Below are 18,343 nucleotides of genomic sequence, written 5' to 3' on the forward strand. Positions count from 1 at the left end.
TGTGTTACTAGGTTGGGAGTATTTTAAATTTCTAAGCTATATTTAGATGACAACAACATATTCCATAGAGATTTATGCGGAGTGCATAAAGGTGAATATGGTGCAAATGCAGGGGCTCTGAGCTTCTCACAGCTCAGTGCACTGATATAAAGTATATTTTAAGCTAAGATTTTTTTTATTAAAAAGGGAGTTGATTGAGTCAGTGTGTGAGGTTTGGACATACTGTGAACCTCCATCCCTCCTACTCTGCAGGAGTTCAGGCTAGCCAGTAATTGCTCTCCTTGGCTAATCCCAGCAGATAGCTGGGAGGAGCAGGTCTGGGATGCTGCCATGTGGTGAATGTTCTGCACAGTATATTTTCTTTTGCAATCCTTTCTTTCTGCACACAGATAAGTGGCTGTTATTACATTCATGCTCCTTTCTCCAATTCGGGACTTTCTTTTCATGTAGAAAGCACTAAAGCAGGACCCCTGCTCTGCCATTATTTCACGACAAGGACCAGTAAAGTGACAAGTAGAGACACAAAAGGCAGAGGAAACTTGGTTCTTGAGCTGACACATGGAGGTAATTATGTTGCTTGCATTCCACTCGCTGTGATGCTTCCCCCATGGAGGGCTGTCTACCATTCCTGTAAAGAACCAATGCACCACTGCACCGTGCCTCCAACTCTGCCCCAACTCAGCAGCCCACAAATTCCTTTGGACTTATGAACAAAGATGAAAATACTGCTTTGCTCCTTCCTGGGTGAGTTACTTTTCTCCATTTTACCTGGCTAGCGATGTTGTATTAAAAATGTTAGAACATCAAAAATGTAATTCTGCAAACGAGGGGACAATTACCTGTTGGATTTGCTTGGAGAACCTTACTTGGTCTACTGTAGCATGTGCTGGGATTTAATGATGTCTGTTATTTTCTTAGCAGAAACTAATGATTGCCAATGGATTAATACGGTGAAAAAATAATAATAAAATGTAGCGTTACACAGAATTGGAGAGACATGGTATATTTGTGCGAGGGTCTTCTAGGAAAGATTGAGGTTGCAGCAGTTTTGCAGGAGGTGTCTCAGCATAAGTATTCTTCAGGTTAATAGAAAAGGCTATTGTTTGCCTGGAACAGGCGCCTGCAAGGGCACATATTGGAAACAGATGTGCTGGAGGGGAGGCTGGAGAAGGATGGAGGGAGGGATGGAGAGAATAAAAGTCTACACAAGGAAGGACAATGAAAGTGAGCTAACCAAGGAACCAGCAAGCACAATGGACACGGAGAACAGGGCTCTCCTGCTCATTGACATTCAGATTTTAGATAACCATTCGGTGGGATCAGTGTATGGCTTGTGACATTAAGACAGAGGATTTTAATTTTATTACAGCCGTGGGGTCACTGGTTGGCTATTACCCCCCCATACATGGCTTTCTCCAGAAGAAGACATGGCTTACACTACACGATCAGACAGCAGCCCCAGGACAGAGTCACTGTGGGGTTTCATTGCTTCTTTAGACCTTTACTAGAACAAAGCCTCAGAATGTAAGATGTGCCATACAGGGCGTATGAGGTTGTCGCTTCCATTCACAAAGAGCTGTCACAAATTATGTCATTCCTGCCACGCATAGCATTTCATTGAATAAATCCGTATATCTAAGCGTTTCTATATACCATGAATGGAAATGCACATGTCACATTGTCTCCTGTCACCGTGGAGCCCGTTTATATGTCTTGAAGGAATTCTTTGTGTACCCACATTTCTATGCATGTGCCAGTCAGCGGTGTGGAGGGGATATGGTTCAGACATCATTCACAATATTTATGAGATGGGCTTGAGAAAAATCTAAGCTCAGTTTAATGGACGGGGGTTCTAATAAAAATTTAAAGTCTACCGTGTGCTTTTAGAACAGTAATGAAGTTTGAGGTCAGAAAGGGATGAAACGGCAGAAAGTCTGGCGGTTCGCAGAGGGGTCCAAGAATTAGCTTTCTGGGCAGAAAAAAAACCCCATAATCCTGGGCGTTCAGAGAAACTTTGTATTCACTGCTTATCAAACAAGATGTCAAAGCAATAGCTTAGTGTGGCTGTCACTCCAGTTACTTGTAATAACAGCGCCAATAACTTGTAATCACTGTTATAGGGAGTGACTGCGTCTCGGGGCTGCTCGGCTGTAACCCTTCGAGCTCCTCATAATGCCTTCCCTTTATCATTTTACATTCAGTTCTGTGCAGCTAGAGCAGTGTGTGTGCTCCCCAGGAGTGCTGCTCTTGCGCATAAAGAACGCCTGTGTATACAATGTAACTATACATATTTATATGCTTTATTTACTGCCAACAATCCACCCTGTGATAAACACCAGCTCCCCTAGTCACGATTAACTAGGTAATAATAGACTTGGATAGGGGCACAATAATATTATGTTCAATGCACTAAACCGTTCTTCCCTAACAGCAGTCTAGTAAGAATCAGTAAGCGTCTGTTCATACTTTGTTTATACTTTACGTCTGGCTCCTGGCACACACTACCAATATATACATATGATCCCATGCACCCAGCATGTGTAAAAGGTATCCTTTAACACTTGGTAAAGGAAAGCATATTTTTTTTGAACAATGGAAGTCAAAGGTTAGTGTATGCTACTGTATGACTACAGTGTGGACTACGTCACAGGCTGCTGGAGGTTTATATCAGGGAAGACTCCAGCCATATACCTCCAACAAAGGGAGAAAAAAATAAAGGAGTCTAAGGCTAGGTTAATATCTGCAGCCAAATTCCAGTATTTCTGTTCTGGCATAGGAACGGAACATCCAAAATCGCCAGATCTACCATATGCCGGACACCACCAGATCCTATTCACTACAGTAGGGTCCGTTGGTTCTCCAGCATGAATACTGGCCTTTTTTGCAGACCGCAGATGTGAACCTTGTCTTACCTATTTCAGAGAATCAAGTATCAAGCTTGCATGGATTGGATTATTCAACCTTAAATAAAAGGCTACTTTCACACTACCAGCAGAGTGATCCGGCAAGCAGTTCCGTCGCCGGAACTACCTGGCAGATCCGGCAATTTGCATGCAAACGGAAAGCATTTGTAGACGGATCCGTCTTACAAATGCATTGCAACAACGGATCCGTCTCTTCGTTTGTCATCCGGACATATGGATCTGTTATATATTGTCACATTTTTACCGGTCTGCGCATGCAGTATTTTGAATGCCGGAGCCAGCACAAATACATTCCTATGGAAAAAAAATGCCGGTATTCAGGTAAGTCTTCAGTTGTTTTGGCCGGAGATAAAACTGTAGCATGCTGCGGTATTATCTCCGTCCTGAAAAGTCAAAAAGACTGAACTGAAGACCTTCTGAGGCATCCTGAACGGATTACTCTCCCTTCAGAATGCATTGGGATGAAACTGATCAGTTCTTTTCCGGTATAGAGGCCCTAGGACGGAACTCAGTGCCGGAAAAGAAAAACGCTAGTGTGAAAGTACCTAAAGGTGTAATGTTGGGCTTTATCGTTATTGGCCTTTTCCAAACTATGACCACCCAACCCTTATAGAATCGGACACACAAAAATAGTACCAGGCTTGAACCATCCACCAGTCCTCCCCCAACATTATCACAAGCACAAGTGTGGACGAGCGGAGTGGCTGACTACAGTTATTTTATGAGGCATTGGCCATTAGATTATTAACGTTAAACTAGCTTTTTAGGAAGAAATAAAAGATGAAAAATTCCTATCTTCCTCTATTCTTAAGATGCAGAAATCAATGTATTTTCATGGGATTCTGAAATCCCTTTTTAATTTCCTCAGCAAAGCCAGAGTAAAAACACAATAAGAATGGCGGTCTTGAGCTGCCAGATAACTATCTTGAATCAATTTTGTTTCTCCTACTCAAAGCGGTTCATTTTTTCTTGTTAAAGGTTTCACAATCTTCTGTAGGTCTTAAAGTCACTCTTGATGGGTAAGGGTTAATGCAGGATTTTGCAGTTTCATTCTGGAAACACTGTAAATCCTCAAGATGCTGGTAATTTGCTCTGATTCAAGAGAAAGGTATGCCTTGTTATAGCTTGCAGAAAGTTACGTTCTTCCTTTTGACCTCACTGAATAGCTCAGATGTACGGCATACATATTAGGACATCGTCAGACATCATCCACAACTCCATCCTCCGTCAGGCAAAACTCCATCAGCCCTCAGACATCAGACAAAACTCCGTCCTCCGTCAGGCAAAACTCCATCAGACATCAGACAAAACTCCGTCCTCCGTCAGACAAAACTCCATCAGACCTCAGACATCAGACAAAACTCCGTCCTCCGTCACCCAAAACTCCATCAGACCTCAGACATCAGACAAAACTCCGTCCTCCGTCAGACAAAACTCCATCAGCCCTCAGACATCAGACAAAACTCCGTCCTCCGTCAGACAAAACTCCATCAGACCTCAGACATCAGACAAAACTCCGTCCTCCGTCAGACAAAACTCCATCAGACCTCAGACATCAGACAAAACTCCGTCCTCCATCAGGCAAAACTCCATCAGACATCAGACATCAGACAAAACTCCGTCCTCCGTCAGACAAAACTCCATCAGACCTCAGACATCAGACAAAACTCCGTCCTCCATCAGGCAAAACTCCATCAGACCTCAGACAAAACTCCGTCCTCCGTCAGACAAAACTCCATCAGCCCTCAGACATCAGACAAAACTCCGTCCTCCGTCAGGCAAAACTCCATCAGACCTCAGACTTCAGCTAAAACTCTGTCCTCCCTCAGACATCAGACAAAACTCCGTCCTCCCTAACTCAAAATACGCCCTACTACACACACTATTCACCTGACGGAGCTGCTAGCTGCTGGAGAGGCAAAGGACCTGTGATGACATCATGACCATGTGACGAGTCACATGTGTGGGAGGGGTCAGATGTGCACAGCAGCTGGTAGAGTGTACAGAACAGTAGCCATCAAATAGAGCTCTGTACTAGAGATGTGTGTGTAACCTGCATGTAGCAGAGCTGTGTACTGTGTTACAGAGATGTGTGTGTAACCTGCATGTAGCAGAGCTGTGTACTGTGTTATAGAGATGTATGTGTAACCTGCATGTAGCAGAGCTGTGTACTGTGTTACAGAGATGTATGTGTAACCTGAATGTAGCAGAGCTGTGTACTGTGTTATAGAGATGTATGTGTAACCTGCATGTAGCAGAGCTGTGTACTGTGTTACAGAGATGTATGTGTAACCTGAATGTAGCAGAGCTGTGTACTGTGTTACAGAGATGTATGTGTAACCTGCAGGTAGCAGATCTGTGTACTGTGTTACAGAGATGTATGTGTAACCTGCATGTAGCAGAGCTGTGTACTGTGTTACAGAGATGTATGTGTAACCTGCATGTAGCAGAGCTGTGTACTGTGTTACAGAGATGTACGTGTAACCTGCAGGTAGCAGAGCTGTGTACTGTGTAGCAGAGCTGTATGTGTAACCTGCATGTAGCAGAGCTGTGAACTGTGTAGCAGAGCTGTATGTGTAACCTGCATGTAGCAGTGCTGTGTACTGTGTATCAGAGCTGTATGTGTAACCTGCATGTAGCAGAGCTGTGTACTGTGTTACAGAGATGTATCTGCAACCTGCAGGTAGCAGAGCTGTGTACTGTGTAGCAGATCTGTATGTGTAACCTGCATGTAGCAGAGCTGTGTACTGTGTTACAGGGATGTATGTGCAACCTGCAGGTAGCAGTGTTGTGTACTGTGTAGCAGAGATGTGTACTGTGTTACAGAGATGTGTGTGTAGCCTGCATGTAGCAGAGCTGTGTACTGTGTATATAGAGCAGTGTGTGTAACAGCATGTAGCAGAGCTGTGTACTGTGTTACAGAGATGTGTGTGTAACCTGCATGTAGAAGTGCTGTGTACTGTGTAGCAGAGCTGTATGTGTAACCTGCATGTAGCAGAGCTGTGTACTGTGTTACAGAGATGTATGTGTAACCTGCACGTAGCAGAGCTGTGTACTGTGTTAAAGAGCTGTATGTGTAACCTGCATGTAGCAGGCTGCGTACTGTGTTACAGAGCTGTATGTGTAACCTGCATGTAGCAGAGCTGTGTACTGTGTATATAGAGCAGTGTGTGTAACAGCATGTAGCAGAGCTGTGTACTGTGTTACAGAGATGTGTGTGTAACCTGCATGTAGAAGTGCTGTGTACTGTGTAGCAGAGCTGTATGTGTAACCTGCATGTAGCAGAGCTGTGTACTGTGTTACAGGGATGTATGTGCAACCTGCAGGTAGCAGAGCTGTGTACTGTGTATATAGAGCAGTTTGTCTAACCGCATGTAGCAGAGCTGTGTACTGTGTTACAGAGATGTGTGTGTAACCTGGGAACTATAAAAAAGTGTAAAAAAAAAACATAAATATTCAGATCACCCCCCTTTTCCCAAAATTAAAATAAAAGACACATCATGGGTTTCGCAATGTGTAAAAACGCCCATTGTATAAAAATATATTCCCCATACGGCAACCAGCAAAACAGAAAAAAAAAGAGTCCAAATGTCCGATTCGCCGTTTTTCGTCACTTCATTTGCTACAAAAATGTAAATAAAAAGTGATCAAAAAGTCTTAAACACCCCAGAATGGTATCAGTAAAAAGTTTAGATTGCCCCTCAAAAAATGAGCCCCCATCCAGCTCTGTACACATAATTACAAAAAAGTTATGGGGCTCAAAATATGGCGACAAAAAAAATCGGATATTTTTATTTTTTTAACACTATTAAAACGCAAGAAAAACTATACATATAAGGTATTGCCGGATTCGATCTGACCTGTAGAATAAAAGTAACCAGTCAGTTTTATCGCACATCGAATGTCGTAAATAGAAATCACGTAAAACTGTGGTGGAATTGCTTTTTTTTTTCAACAGGAAGAATGGGCAGTTTTACCATCTGAGAAAATAAAGACCCTCATCCATAACTACCACAAAAGACTTCAAGCTGTCATTGATGCTAAAGGGGGCAATACATGGTATTAATAACTGGGGTGTGTAAGCTTCTGATCAGGGTCATTTGGGGAGTTTGTGTTGTGATTATGATTTATAAAGAGTAAACACCGTTGTTTGACATAAATGGCTTCAGCCGACCACTAACCACGAGCGAGAGAGAAGTGTCTGTGGTATCAATCATATTCTCTGAACAATGGTTAAAGGGGTATTCTCATCTTAATGATCACTCTTAAATCTGTTAATGATTTGACAGTGATAATTTTTCTAAATACATTTTATTACCCAATTCCCATCCTTTTTTAGAAAATAAGTCCCCTCTTACCTGATCGTTGTCTTTGGTCTCCCCTGGTTACGGCCACCTCTCCTGTCGAATCCAGCCGGGCCACGCTTGCGCAGAAGACGGAAAATTCTCTCCCGGCTGGGCCGCGCAATGTCCTGAACGCGCATGCCGCTGCGCATGCGCCATGATGACTTCTTCCTGGCCAGTATAGTACAGAGCCGCGAATGCGCACGCCGACTCTGTACTATACAGGCCAGGAATAAGTCACCATGGCACATGCGCGGCGCTGTGCGCGTTCAGGACATTGCGCGGCCCGGCCGGGAGAGAATCTTCAGTCTTCTGCGCAAGCGCGGCCCGGCCGGGAGAAGAATACAGGAAGTGAACGTCACGCTCAAGGAAGGTAAGTATGAAAAAGGGAAGATGAGAATACCCCTTTAAGAAATCATAAATTCTGCAAGTGTATGTAAACTTATCAGCACAACTGTAAGTAGCTGTGTGATATAAATCTGTGGAATATGGGAAGCACAAGAGGATGTGCACCTTAAATCCCATCTTTGTAAGGCCTCTTGCACATGGTTGCTGTGTGCCTGTAGTTGTATTGTGGACCACATACGGCGGTTCCGCAATACACAGGGCACCAGCCGTGTGCATCCCGCATCCGTGATGTCGACCCATTCACTTGAACGGAACAGAAACACGGATCGGATCCCCACAGAAGCACTACAGAGTGCTTCCGTGGTGTTTCTGGCCGTGCCTCCGCACAGCAAAAAAGTAGAACATATTCACGGACCTATTCAAGTTGAATGGGTCTGGATCTGTCCCGGCTGCTGCACGCACGTTGCCCGTGCATTGGGGACTGCAAATTGCTGTCCCCAATGCACGGAATGGACCAACAACGTTCATGTGCAAGAGGCCTAACACTTGTGATCTGTGTGAAGCGGCATATATGCATTCATGTTGCATGTATTTATTAATTAGGGTTACCAATTCTGAGTAACTTGGAGTGACAGGAGATTTACAGAATCGGATTTTTTTTTTTTTGTCGTCATATTTTGAGCTCTATAACTTTTTTGTAATTATGTGTACGGCGCTGGGTGGGGGCTCATTTTTTGCGGGGCAATCTGAACTTTTCACTGATACCATTCTGGGGTGTTTAAGACTTTTTGATCGCTTTTTATTTACATTTTTGTAGCAAATGAAGCGACCAAAAACGGCGAATCGGACATTTGGACTCTTTTTTTTCTTCTGTTTTGCCGTTTGCCGTATGGGGAATATATTTTTATACAATGGGTGTTTTTACACATTGCGACACCCATGATGTGTATTTTTTTATTATTTTTTATTTTCATTTTGGGAAAAGGGGGGTGATCTTAATTTTTTTGTTTTATTTTACACTTTTTTATAGTTCCCAGGTTACACACACATCTCTGTTACACAGTAAAAAGCTCTGCTACATGCGGTTACACACACATCTCTGTAACACAGTACACAGCACTGCTACATGCAGGTTGCACATACATCCCTGTAACACAGTACACAGCCTGCTACATGCAGGTTACACATACAGCTCCGCTACACAGGACACAGCTCTGATACATGCAGATTACACATACAGCTCTGCTACACAGTACACAGCTCTGCTACATTCAGGTTACAAATACAGCTCTGCTACACAGTACACAGCACTGCTACATGCAGGTTACACATACAGCTCTGCTACACAGTACACAGCTCTGCTACATGCAGGTTACACATACAGCTCTGCTACACAGTACACAGCTCTGCTACATGCAGATTACACATACAGCACTGCTACACAGTACACAGCTCTGCTACATGCAGGTTACACATACAGCTCTGCTTCACAGTACACAGCTCTGCTACATGCAGGTTACACATACAGATCTGCTACACAGTACACAGCTCTGCTACCTGCAGGTTACACATACATCTCTGTAACACAGTACACAGCTCTGCTACATGCAGGTTACACATACAGCTCTGCTACACAGTACACAGCACTGCTACATGCAGGTTACACATACAGCTCTGCTACACAGTACACAGCACTGCTACATGCAGGTTACACATACAGCACTGCTACACAGTACACAGCTCTGCTACATGCAGGTTACACATACAGCTCTGCTACACAGTACACAGCTCTGCTACATGCAGGTTACACATACAGATCTGCTACACAGTACACAGCTCTGCTACCTGCAGGTTACACATACAGATCTGGTACACAGTACACAGCTCTGCTACCTGCAGGTTACACATACATCTCTGTAACACAGTACACAGCTCTGCTACATGCAGGTTACACATACAGATCTACTACACAGTACACAGCTCTGCTACCTGCAGGTTACACATACAGATCTGCTACACAGTACACAGCTCTGCTACCTGCAGGTTATACATACAGATCTGCTACCTGCAGGTTACACATACATCTCTATAACACAGTACACCACTCTGCTACATGCAGGTTACACATACATCTCTGTAACACAGTACACAGCTCTGCTACCTGCAGGTTACACATACATCTCTGTAACACAGTACACAGCTCTGCTACATGCAGGTTACACATACAGATCTACTACACAGTACACAGCTCTGCTACCTGCAGGTTACACATACAGATCTGCTACACAGTACACAGCTCTGCTACCTGCAGGTTACACATACAGATCTGCTACCTGCAGGTTACACATACATCTCTGTAACACAGTACACAGCTCTGCTACATGCAGGTTACACACACATCTCTAGTACAGAGCTCTATTTGATGGCTACTGTTCTGTACACTCTACCAGCTGCTGTGTACGTCTGACCCCTCCCACACACGTGACTCGTCACATGGTCATGACGTCATCACAGGTCCTTTGCCTCTCCAGCAGCTAGCAGCTCCGTCAGGTGAATAGTGTGTGTAGTAGGGCGTATTTTGAGTTAGGGAGGACGGAGTTTTGGCTGATGCCTGATGGAGGACGGAGTTTTGTCTGATGTCTGAGGTCTGATGGAGTTTTGGGTGACGGAGGACGGAGTTTTGTCTGATGTCTGAGGTCTGATGGAGTTTTGCCTGACGGAGGACGGAGTTTTGTCTGATGTCTGAGGTCTGATGGAGTTTTGGGTGACGGAGGACGGAGTTTTGTCTGATGTCTGAGGTCTGATGGAGTTTTGGGTGACGGAGGACGGAGTTGTGTCTGATGTCTGAGGTCTGATGGAGTTTTGCCTGATGGAGGACGGAGTTTTGTCTGATGTCTGAGGTCTGATGGAGTTTTGTCTGACGGAAGACGGAGTTTTGTCTGATGTCTGATGGAGTTTTGCCTGACGGAGGACGGAGTTTTGTCTGATGTCTGAGGGCTGATGGAGTTTTGCCTGACGGAGGATGGAGTTGTGGATGATGTCTGACGATGTCCTAATATGTATGCCGTACAGATGTTATTTTCAGCTGTGAAGTCTAATGCTCTTTTTGGGCTGTGGTTTTGGCCCACGTACTTTTGTTCCTAACACTTCTTAGCAAAGCCAAAAAAACTGAAGACTTCAGTCTGAAGGAGACAAACTCAGTGTCTGTGGTAGGAACTTCATACAAAACCATCGGTCTTGACCCTAAAGTAACTAAATTAGATGTTTTGATATTGTATCATGATATAAAAAGTAAAGTTTTGCATCACTGCTTGCTGGCCTAGAAGAACAGAACATACACCCCCGTCTTCTGCTCATTAAAGGGGAAAAACATTACACTAAGGTCTCATGCGCACGGCCGTTGTTTGGGTCCGCATCCGAGTCGCCGTTTTTGCGGCTCAGATGCGTTCTTTTTCACTTCAATGAGGCCGCAAAAGATTCGGACAGCACTCCGTGTGCTGTCCACATCCGTTGCTCCGTTCCGTGGCCCCGCCCAAAAAAATAACATGTCCTATTCTTGTCGCAAAAAATGGAACGGTCGTGTGCATGAGGCCTAAGAGACCAGTATATAAAAAATGGACTCCTCTGTGTCAGCACTTTGCACTTGGTATACAGTATATGTTCTAGTTGGACAACCTCTCGTGCCACTTGTGATTAGTTCATTGTTTCTTTGTAGACTGTATGTTGGATTCGGACCTTCACATGCTCATTGAGTTTATAGGACTTTCCATCCACGGTCACATTTATTATTAGCTTGTATATGTCCTCTAACACTTTTTGTAGATGCACATCATGTGTATTTGTCTTATCTTTATATGAACAGCTTCCCAAGGAAGGTGACAAAGGATGAATTTTGGGAGCTGTTAACTAGGTGACATTAGAACAAATGAAAACTGTGCACATACTGACCTCAAGATTGTAATCAATAGATCATAATGAGGACCCCATTAGCATTTTAACTGGTGACATAAATCACCAGATGAACCAAAAAAAACACAGCAAGAAATAGTCAGTGTGCCACGCTTGATAGTATCTATATTATATGTATTAGATCTCAGGAGAACCTTAGACTTGTTGATTTGTTGTTCTTGTTTGAGATTTCTTATCTTCAGACTGCATCTTTTCACCGTCAATAAGGATTTTAAATCCATGAATGATATCAACCTATCATCACCTGGGAACGATAACATGGTAAGAGGTTCATGATCAAGAACAGGCCAGGAACAGACCTGGAGAACACCTAGAGGTCATGACTATGAAAGGTGTTTTTACACATCGGGGGAATTAATCAATCCAATTTATTGAACTCTCCAAATAAAAATGCAGTTAAGTATAGTTAAATATAAACCTGCCAGATCCTGCACTTCCACTCCAGTTCTCCCAGCTGGGTTCTATTTACCCAGCTGCAGCGATGATCACTGTTGCAGTCAATACCTGGCGCACCTGAAGAGGCCAGTGATTGGCTGCAGTGGTCATGTGTCGTCGACATGACGGCTGCAGTCGGGTAAACAGAGCCTGGTCAGGAGAACTGGAGCAGGATCTGGCAGGTAAGTAAGTATTTACCTGTTCTTCAATGCAGCTCGATCCAGAGGATTGTCCAGTTTCATCCTGAAACAAAATAACCCCTTTAACAGGTCTGTGCACCTTAAAGGGGTTATCCCATCTTAGACAATGGGGGCATATCGCTAGGATATGCCCCCATTGTCTAATAGGTGCGGGTCCCACCTCTGGGATCTGCACCTACAAGGAGAACGGAGCCGAGAAGAGTTGTGGCTTGAAGACCCCTGGTTTCCTGGGGTCCGTTTACCACCAGGTGCAGCTCACCACCTCTCCCATTGAAGTGAATGGGAGCACACCGTGCATGTGCGGAGACACCTCTCCCATTCGTTTCTATGGGGCCGAAGGAAATAGCCAAGCCAGCGCTCCATAGAAATAAATGGAGGGTGGCTGCGCATGCACAGTGCGCCCTCCTCAACTTTCTCCACTCTGTTCTCCTTGTAGGTGCAGGTCCCAGAGATGGGCCCCGCACCTATCAGACAATGGGGGCATATCCTAGCGATATGCCCCCATTGTCTAAGATGGGATAACCCCTTTAATGGCCGGCAGATTTGTATCTATGAATCTAGTTGACCTTTTGCATGGGAGCTTGGCAGCTGAAGGCCTCTATGTTGGTCCCATGTTCATATGTGCCCACACTGAGGAGAAAAATTATGTTTTATTATATGCAAATGAGCCTCATGGAATAACGGGGGCATTGTCATTACACCTAGAGGCTCCGCTCTCTCTGCAACTGCCGTCCCTTCTTTACTTTGATTGATGTTTTCAGTGGGTGTTACCTTCACAATGGGCAGTTTTTGTAAATGAGCATTCATAGGAGCACACTCCATCCTGATACAGCTGCATCAATTAGTGGCCGGTTTAAAGGGACTTTTAGTAAATTTCCCCATTTGTAAGAACTAAGCATGAGAAGAATTTTTGGGTAACATGAATGGTTCGATGGGGTTTGCCACGATATTAACTTATCCCCTATCTACAGGGAAATGGGAGTTTTGGAAACGGTATATAACAGTGAGCTACGTGATTTCTGGAACTCTCATTCACTTGTATGGGAGCTATGGAAACAGCTATGAGCAGCCTACGTAGCTGTTTCAATCACCGATGGCCACCACATCGGGATGGGGTCAGTGGGGGCCAGCCCCAGAGTTAGATGCAGGACCCCCCCCCCCCCATTCACGTGTATGGTCAGCATAAATTAGTTTTTAGCTGGGAAATGTACTTGTAGATAAGACACTGACAGATACTTTTGACAGTGGCTTATCCCCATATGAAAGCAAACGATTGGCCATATAGAAATCCAACCTCGTCTGTTCTGTCTCCTAATATCTGCCGTTGGGAGAGAGTTGGACAACACAATATAGATTAGATGGTCGGCAGGTCCTACCTAAGTTGGCTAGTTTGGCTGACGTTCATCTAATGTGTAAGAGCACCTATACCTTTTCCTCAGACAAGCAGCAGGATGAGGGTGTGAAAGAAAACCCAAAAGAGCAGCTACTGTAACAGGAACGCTTGCTGAATGAATGGAGGTGCTCCATTCATCCTCTATGGGATTGCCTGGGATAGTAGGGTACGATGCTCTCCAGCATTCCCATAATGGCTGGGCAGCAGTGCTACGTTGTTTCCCAGACTCCTATTCATTTGTATGAGAGCTATGGAAACAATGTAGCACAAGGGTGGAACTTGCATCTATCAGACATTTATGGCGTAGCCTATGGATAGGTCATAAATGTCTAAAATTGGAATTTTCTTTTAAAAAATATCCATTTTTTTTTACTATTGATGGCCTTTTCTCAGGATAGGTCATCAATATTAGATTGGCGGGGGCCCAATTCCTGCCACCCCCTGCCAATCTGCTGTTTGAAGAGAAGACAGCGCTGGTATGAGCACTGTCTTTTCTGCTCGCCACGGCAATTGCAGTAGTGAGCAGGTGTAATTACAAGTATGGCATTCCCATTCACTTCTATGGGACAGATCTGTCTGTTCAAGTGAATACTACAGAGCTGTCCCATAGAAGTAATTGGGGATGCGATACTTGTAATTACACCTGCTAACCACTGGAATTGGTGTCAAGAAAAGGAACCCCACCGATCTGATATTGAGGACCTATACTGAGGATAGGTCAATAGTAAAAAATGGACAACCCCTTTAAAGATATTGTCCGGCACCATAAAAAATCCTGTTATGTTTTTTAAACATCATTCAGTCGCCTACAGAACATACAGGTGTATCTCTTAGGCTACTTTCACACTAGTGTTTTTCTTTTCCGGCACTGAGTTCCATCACAGGGGCTCTATACCGGAAAAGAACTGATCAAGTATATCCCCATGCATTCTGAATGGAGAGTAATCCGTTCAGGATGCATCAGGATGTCTTCAGTTCAGTCTTTTTGACTTTTCAGGACGGAGATAATACCGCAGCATGCTACAGTTTTATCTCCGGCCAAAAAAACGGAACACTTGCCTGAATGCCGGATCCGGCATTTTTTTCCATGGGAATGTAATAGTGCTGGATCCGGCATTCAAAATACCAGAATGCCGGATCCGTTAAAATAATACATTCCGGATCCGTTTTTCTGGATGACACCGGAAAGACGGATCCGGTATTTCAATGCATTTGTAAGATGGATCAGGATCCTGATCAGTCTTACAAGTGCCATCAGTTCGCATACGTTTTGCCGGTTCCAGCGACGGAACTGCTTGCTGGATCACTCTGTCGCAAGTGTGAAAGTACCCTTACCTCTGTTAAACCTTCTCTTCAAGCCCAGTTTTACCGCTGCACCCTGCTGTTTACCACCCAGACTTCTAGGTTGTAGGCTTTCCTGAGCTGTAGCCACAACCCTTAGCCACCCCAGTGTGATGGCTTCCTGGAGGTCAGAGTAGCGGTGCAAGCACTGGCTGTGAAGCCAATCCTCATGCCACATTACTGTGACATGGGCGGACGTCACGACCATTAGGCCAGAGATTCTGTTGCATGGTAGGCTGGGAGTCCTGGTCGTGATATCAGCGGAAATGGAGAGTGCAGGGAAGAAGCACTTATGTGACCAGAAGCTTCATCTATGGAATTGCAACTATGAGCAGAGCAGGTATATTAGTAAGTTAGAGGGTCTACCAGTGGAGCCATAATGAATAGGAGAAGTTTAGTCCCAGACAATCCCTTAAATTATCAAGTGGTCAAAAGTAAGTATATCAATAGTGAGAGGTTTATTCTATGGTGATTGTACACCAAGTAATAGCTAAAGTCTAAAAAGCCAAAAAGATGAAGAATAAAAAGCAGCCCGGCAGATATTTTGGCTTATCTCCCCAAGAAGAAAAGAACTGAGCGGTTCAAATCCAACTTGCCCAATCCTTATCTCTCCCGACATCTACCATCAGGGGAGAGTCTGCAGGTCCTAGGTCCTCTCTCACATTAGTCTATGGACCAGTCCCACCAAAATCAGAGGCTTCGGCCGACATACATCTAATATGTATGGCCAGCTTCAAAGTTTGCATTGCCCTAAAGGGAAAATGTTCAAACTGACCTGTTTCAAACGAGCGTTCATCCAGTGATCTGCAGCACCTTTACATGGGCCAATCACTGGGATCGAACGTTCATCCAGTGATCTGCAGCACCTTTACATGGGCCAATCACTGGGATCGAGCGTTCATCCAGTGATCTGCAGCACCTTTACATGGGCCAATCACTGGGATCGAACGTTCATCCAGTGATCTGCAGCACCTTTACATGGGCCAATCACTGGGATCGAGCGTTCATCCAGTGATCTGCAGCACCTTTACATGGGCCAATCACTGGGATTGAGCGTTCATCCAGTGATCTGCAGCACCTTTACATGGGCCAATCACTGGGATCGAGCGTTCATCCAGTGATCTGCAGCACCTTTACATGGGCCAATCACTGGGATGGAGCGTTCATCCAGTGATCTGCAGCACCTTTACATGGGCCAATCACTGGGATGGAGCGTTCATCCAGTGATCTGCAGCACCTTTACATGGGCCAATCACTGGGATCGAGCGTTCATCCAGTGATCTGCAGCACCTTTACATGGGCCAATCACTGGGATCGAGCGTTCATCCAGTGATCTGCAGCACCTTTACATGGGCCAATCACTGGGATCGAGCGTTCATCCAGTGATCTGCAGCACCTTTACATGGGCCAATCACTGGGATCGAGCGTTCATCCAGTGATCTGCAGCACCTTTACATGGGCCAATCACTGGGATCGAGCGTTCCTACTAACCTTTATACTCAACAATTGCCAGTATTAGGCCGGGTTCACATCTGCATTGTGAACTCTGGTACTCTGAGCTGGTCCCTGTATCCGGCTTTCGGGCAAACAAAAAATACTATACGCAAAATTTTTTGTCCAGCCGAAAGCCGGCATATTTGCCGGAAAGAGCCTGGATCATATGTAAACATGAAAAATTTTTATGTCTAAAATTGTCTTTCAACTGTTTGTCACTTGTAGACAGAAACAACCTATGCAGATAACCGCTTGAGTGAAGAAAGGTCAAGGGCTAATTGCACCCTATAAATGGATTATTTCTAAACAGTTGAAGTGCGGGTTACATGTTGTGATCACAGTCAGACTATTTGGCCTCCAGGGATTGAAGAGCAAGATGACTGGAGATGGGAACGACGTTAGCAAGGATGAGGAGCTGGTGGAAATAGTGCAGAAGAGTAGTATAAGGGTCATGTACTGTAGAGCATAGTTTTTTTGTGTGCGTCTACAAGGCTACTTTCACCCTCACGTTTTGGGCCGATCCATCATGGATCTGCAAAAATTGATCCGTTACAATAATACAACCGTCTGCATCCGTCATGAACGGATCCGTTTGTATTATCTGTAACATAGCCAAGACGGATCCCTCATGAACTCCATTGAAAGTCACCTCACTCACCTTAGGCTACTTTCACACTCGCGTTTGGTGCGGATCCGTCATGGATCTGCACAGACGGATCCGTCCAGATAATACAACCATCTGCATCCGTTCAGAACGGATCCGTTTGTATTATCTTTAGCATAGCCAAAACGGATACGTCTTGAACACCATTGAAAGTCAATGAAGGACAGATACGTTTTCTATTGTGGAAGATTGTGTCAGAGAAACGGATCCGTCCCTATTGACTTACACTGTGTGCCAGGACGGATCTGTTTGGCTCAGTTTCATCAGACGGACACCAAAACGCTGCAGGCAGTATTTTGGTGTCCGCCTCCAAAGCAACATGGAGACTGAACTGATGCATTCTGAGCGGATCCTTTTCAATTCAGAATGCATTAGGGCAAAACTGATCCGTTTTGGACCGCTTGTGAGAGCCCTGAACGGATCTCAGAAATGAAAACCAAAACGCCAGTGTGAGAGTAGCCTAAGGTTAAATAAGTTGTGATAATGTGTGATTTTATAATACATGATGTAAAGGCCCCATAAACATTTAAAGGGGTTGTCTCACTTCAGCAAGTGGCATTTATCATGTAGGCAAAGTTAACACAAGGCACTTACTAATGTATTATGATCGTCCATATTGCCGCCTTTGCTGGCTCGATTCATTTTTCCATTGTATTATACACCGCTCATTTCCATGGTTACGACCACCCTGCAATCCAGCAAAAATGTGACATGGACGGGGAAGGGGACACCTGTTTTAGGTGTAGAAAAAGGTCTAAATGTAAGACAGCTCAGAAGCCGTCTTACATTTAGAACTGGTGCTAGATACGCCGAAGTTATGGAGAGGCCTGCGCCTCTTCAAAACTTCAGTGGATCCATCGCCAGCTTAGGGCTTTATTAAGACCGGAGTCTAAAACGCTGGTCTTAATAATGTGCCCCACTGTACTTAGGGTAGTCTGAGGAGCTGACGGCCATCTTAGATGAAAGGCGAGGGGAGTCGGTGGATCCACAGCACAAAACCTCAAAAACCAGGCACGAGGTGCAAATTCTTATGTAATATCAGAGGGAAGATTTCAAGCCATATTTGCTTCTCAAAATAACCACTAAAACTGCGCTTGGCCTATATCCGTTCACGTTTCATATTGCTAAAAAATTTGCCCCTTTCTTGTGTGCGGGATAAAGAGGAAAGTCCTGAAAATAATAAGACAAATTGTGAATCCATCGATAACGATGTACACACTGCTGACAAAACA

The 18,343-nt window shown here is 44.6% G+C and overlaps 1 protein-coding gene across 1 annotated transcript in view; it reads left to right on the plus strand.

Moving 5' to 3' along the window:
- The first annotated feature begins 370 nt into the window (after positions 1 to 370).
- Positions 371 to 18,343, plus strand: part of LOC122928797 (CXADR like membrane protein) — a 128,173-nt gene continuing 110,200 nt past the window's right edge. Inside the window, exon 1 of the mRNA XM_044282025.1 lies at positions 371 to 744. Within this exon, the coding sequence (XP_044137960.1) occupies positions 717 to 744 (28 nt within the window). The 5' untranslated portion in view covers positions 371 to 716. The remainder of the gene's footprint in view (positions 745 to 18,343) is intronic.

The sequence above is a fragment of the Bufo gargarizans genome, chromosome 2, assembly GCF_014858855.1.
Source record: "Bufo gargarizans isolate SCDJY-AF-19 chromosome 2, ASM1485885v1, whole genome shotgun sequence".
In the NCBI taxonomy this organism is placed as follows: Eukaryota; Metazoa; Chordata; class Amphibia; order Anura; family Bufonidae; genus Bufo; species Bufo gargarizans.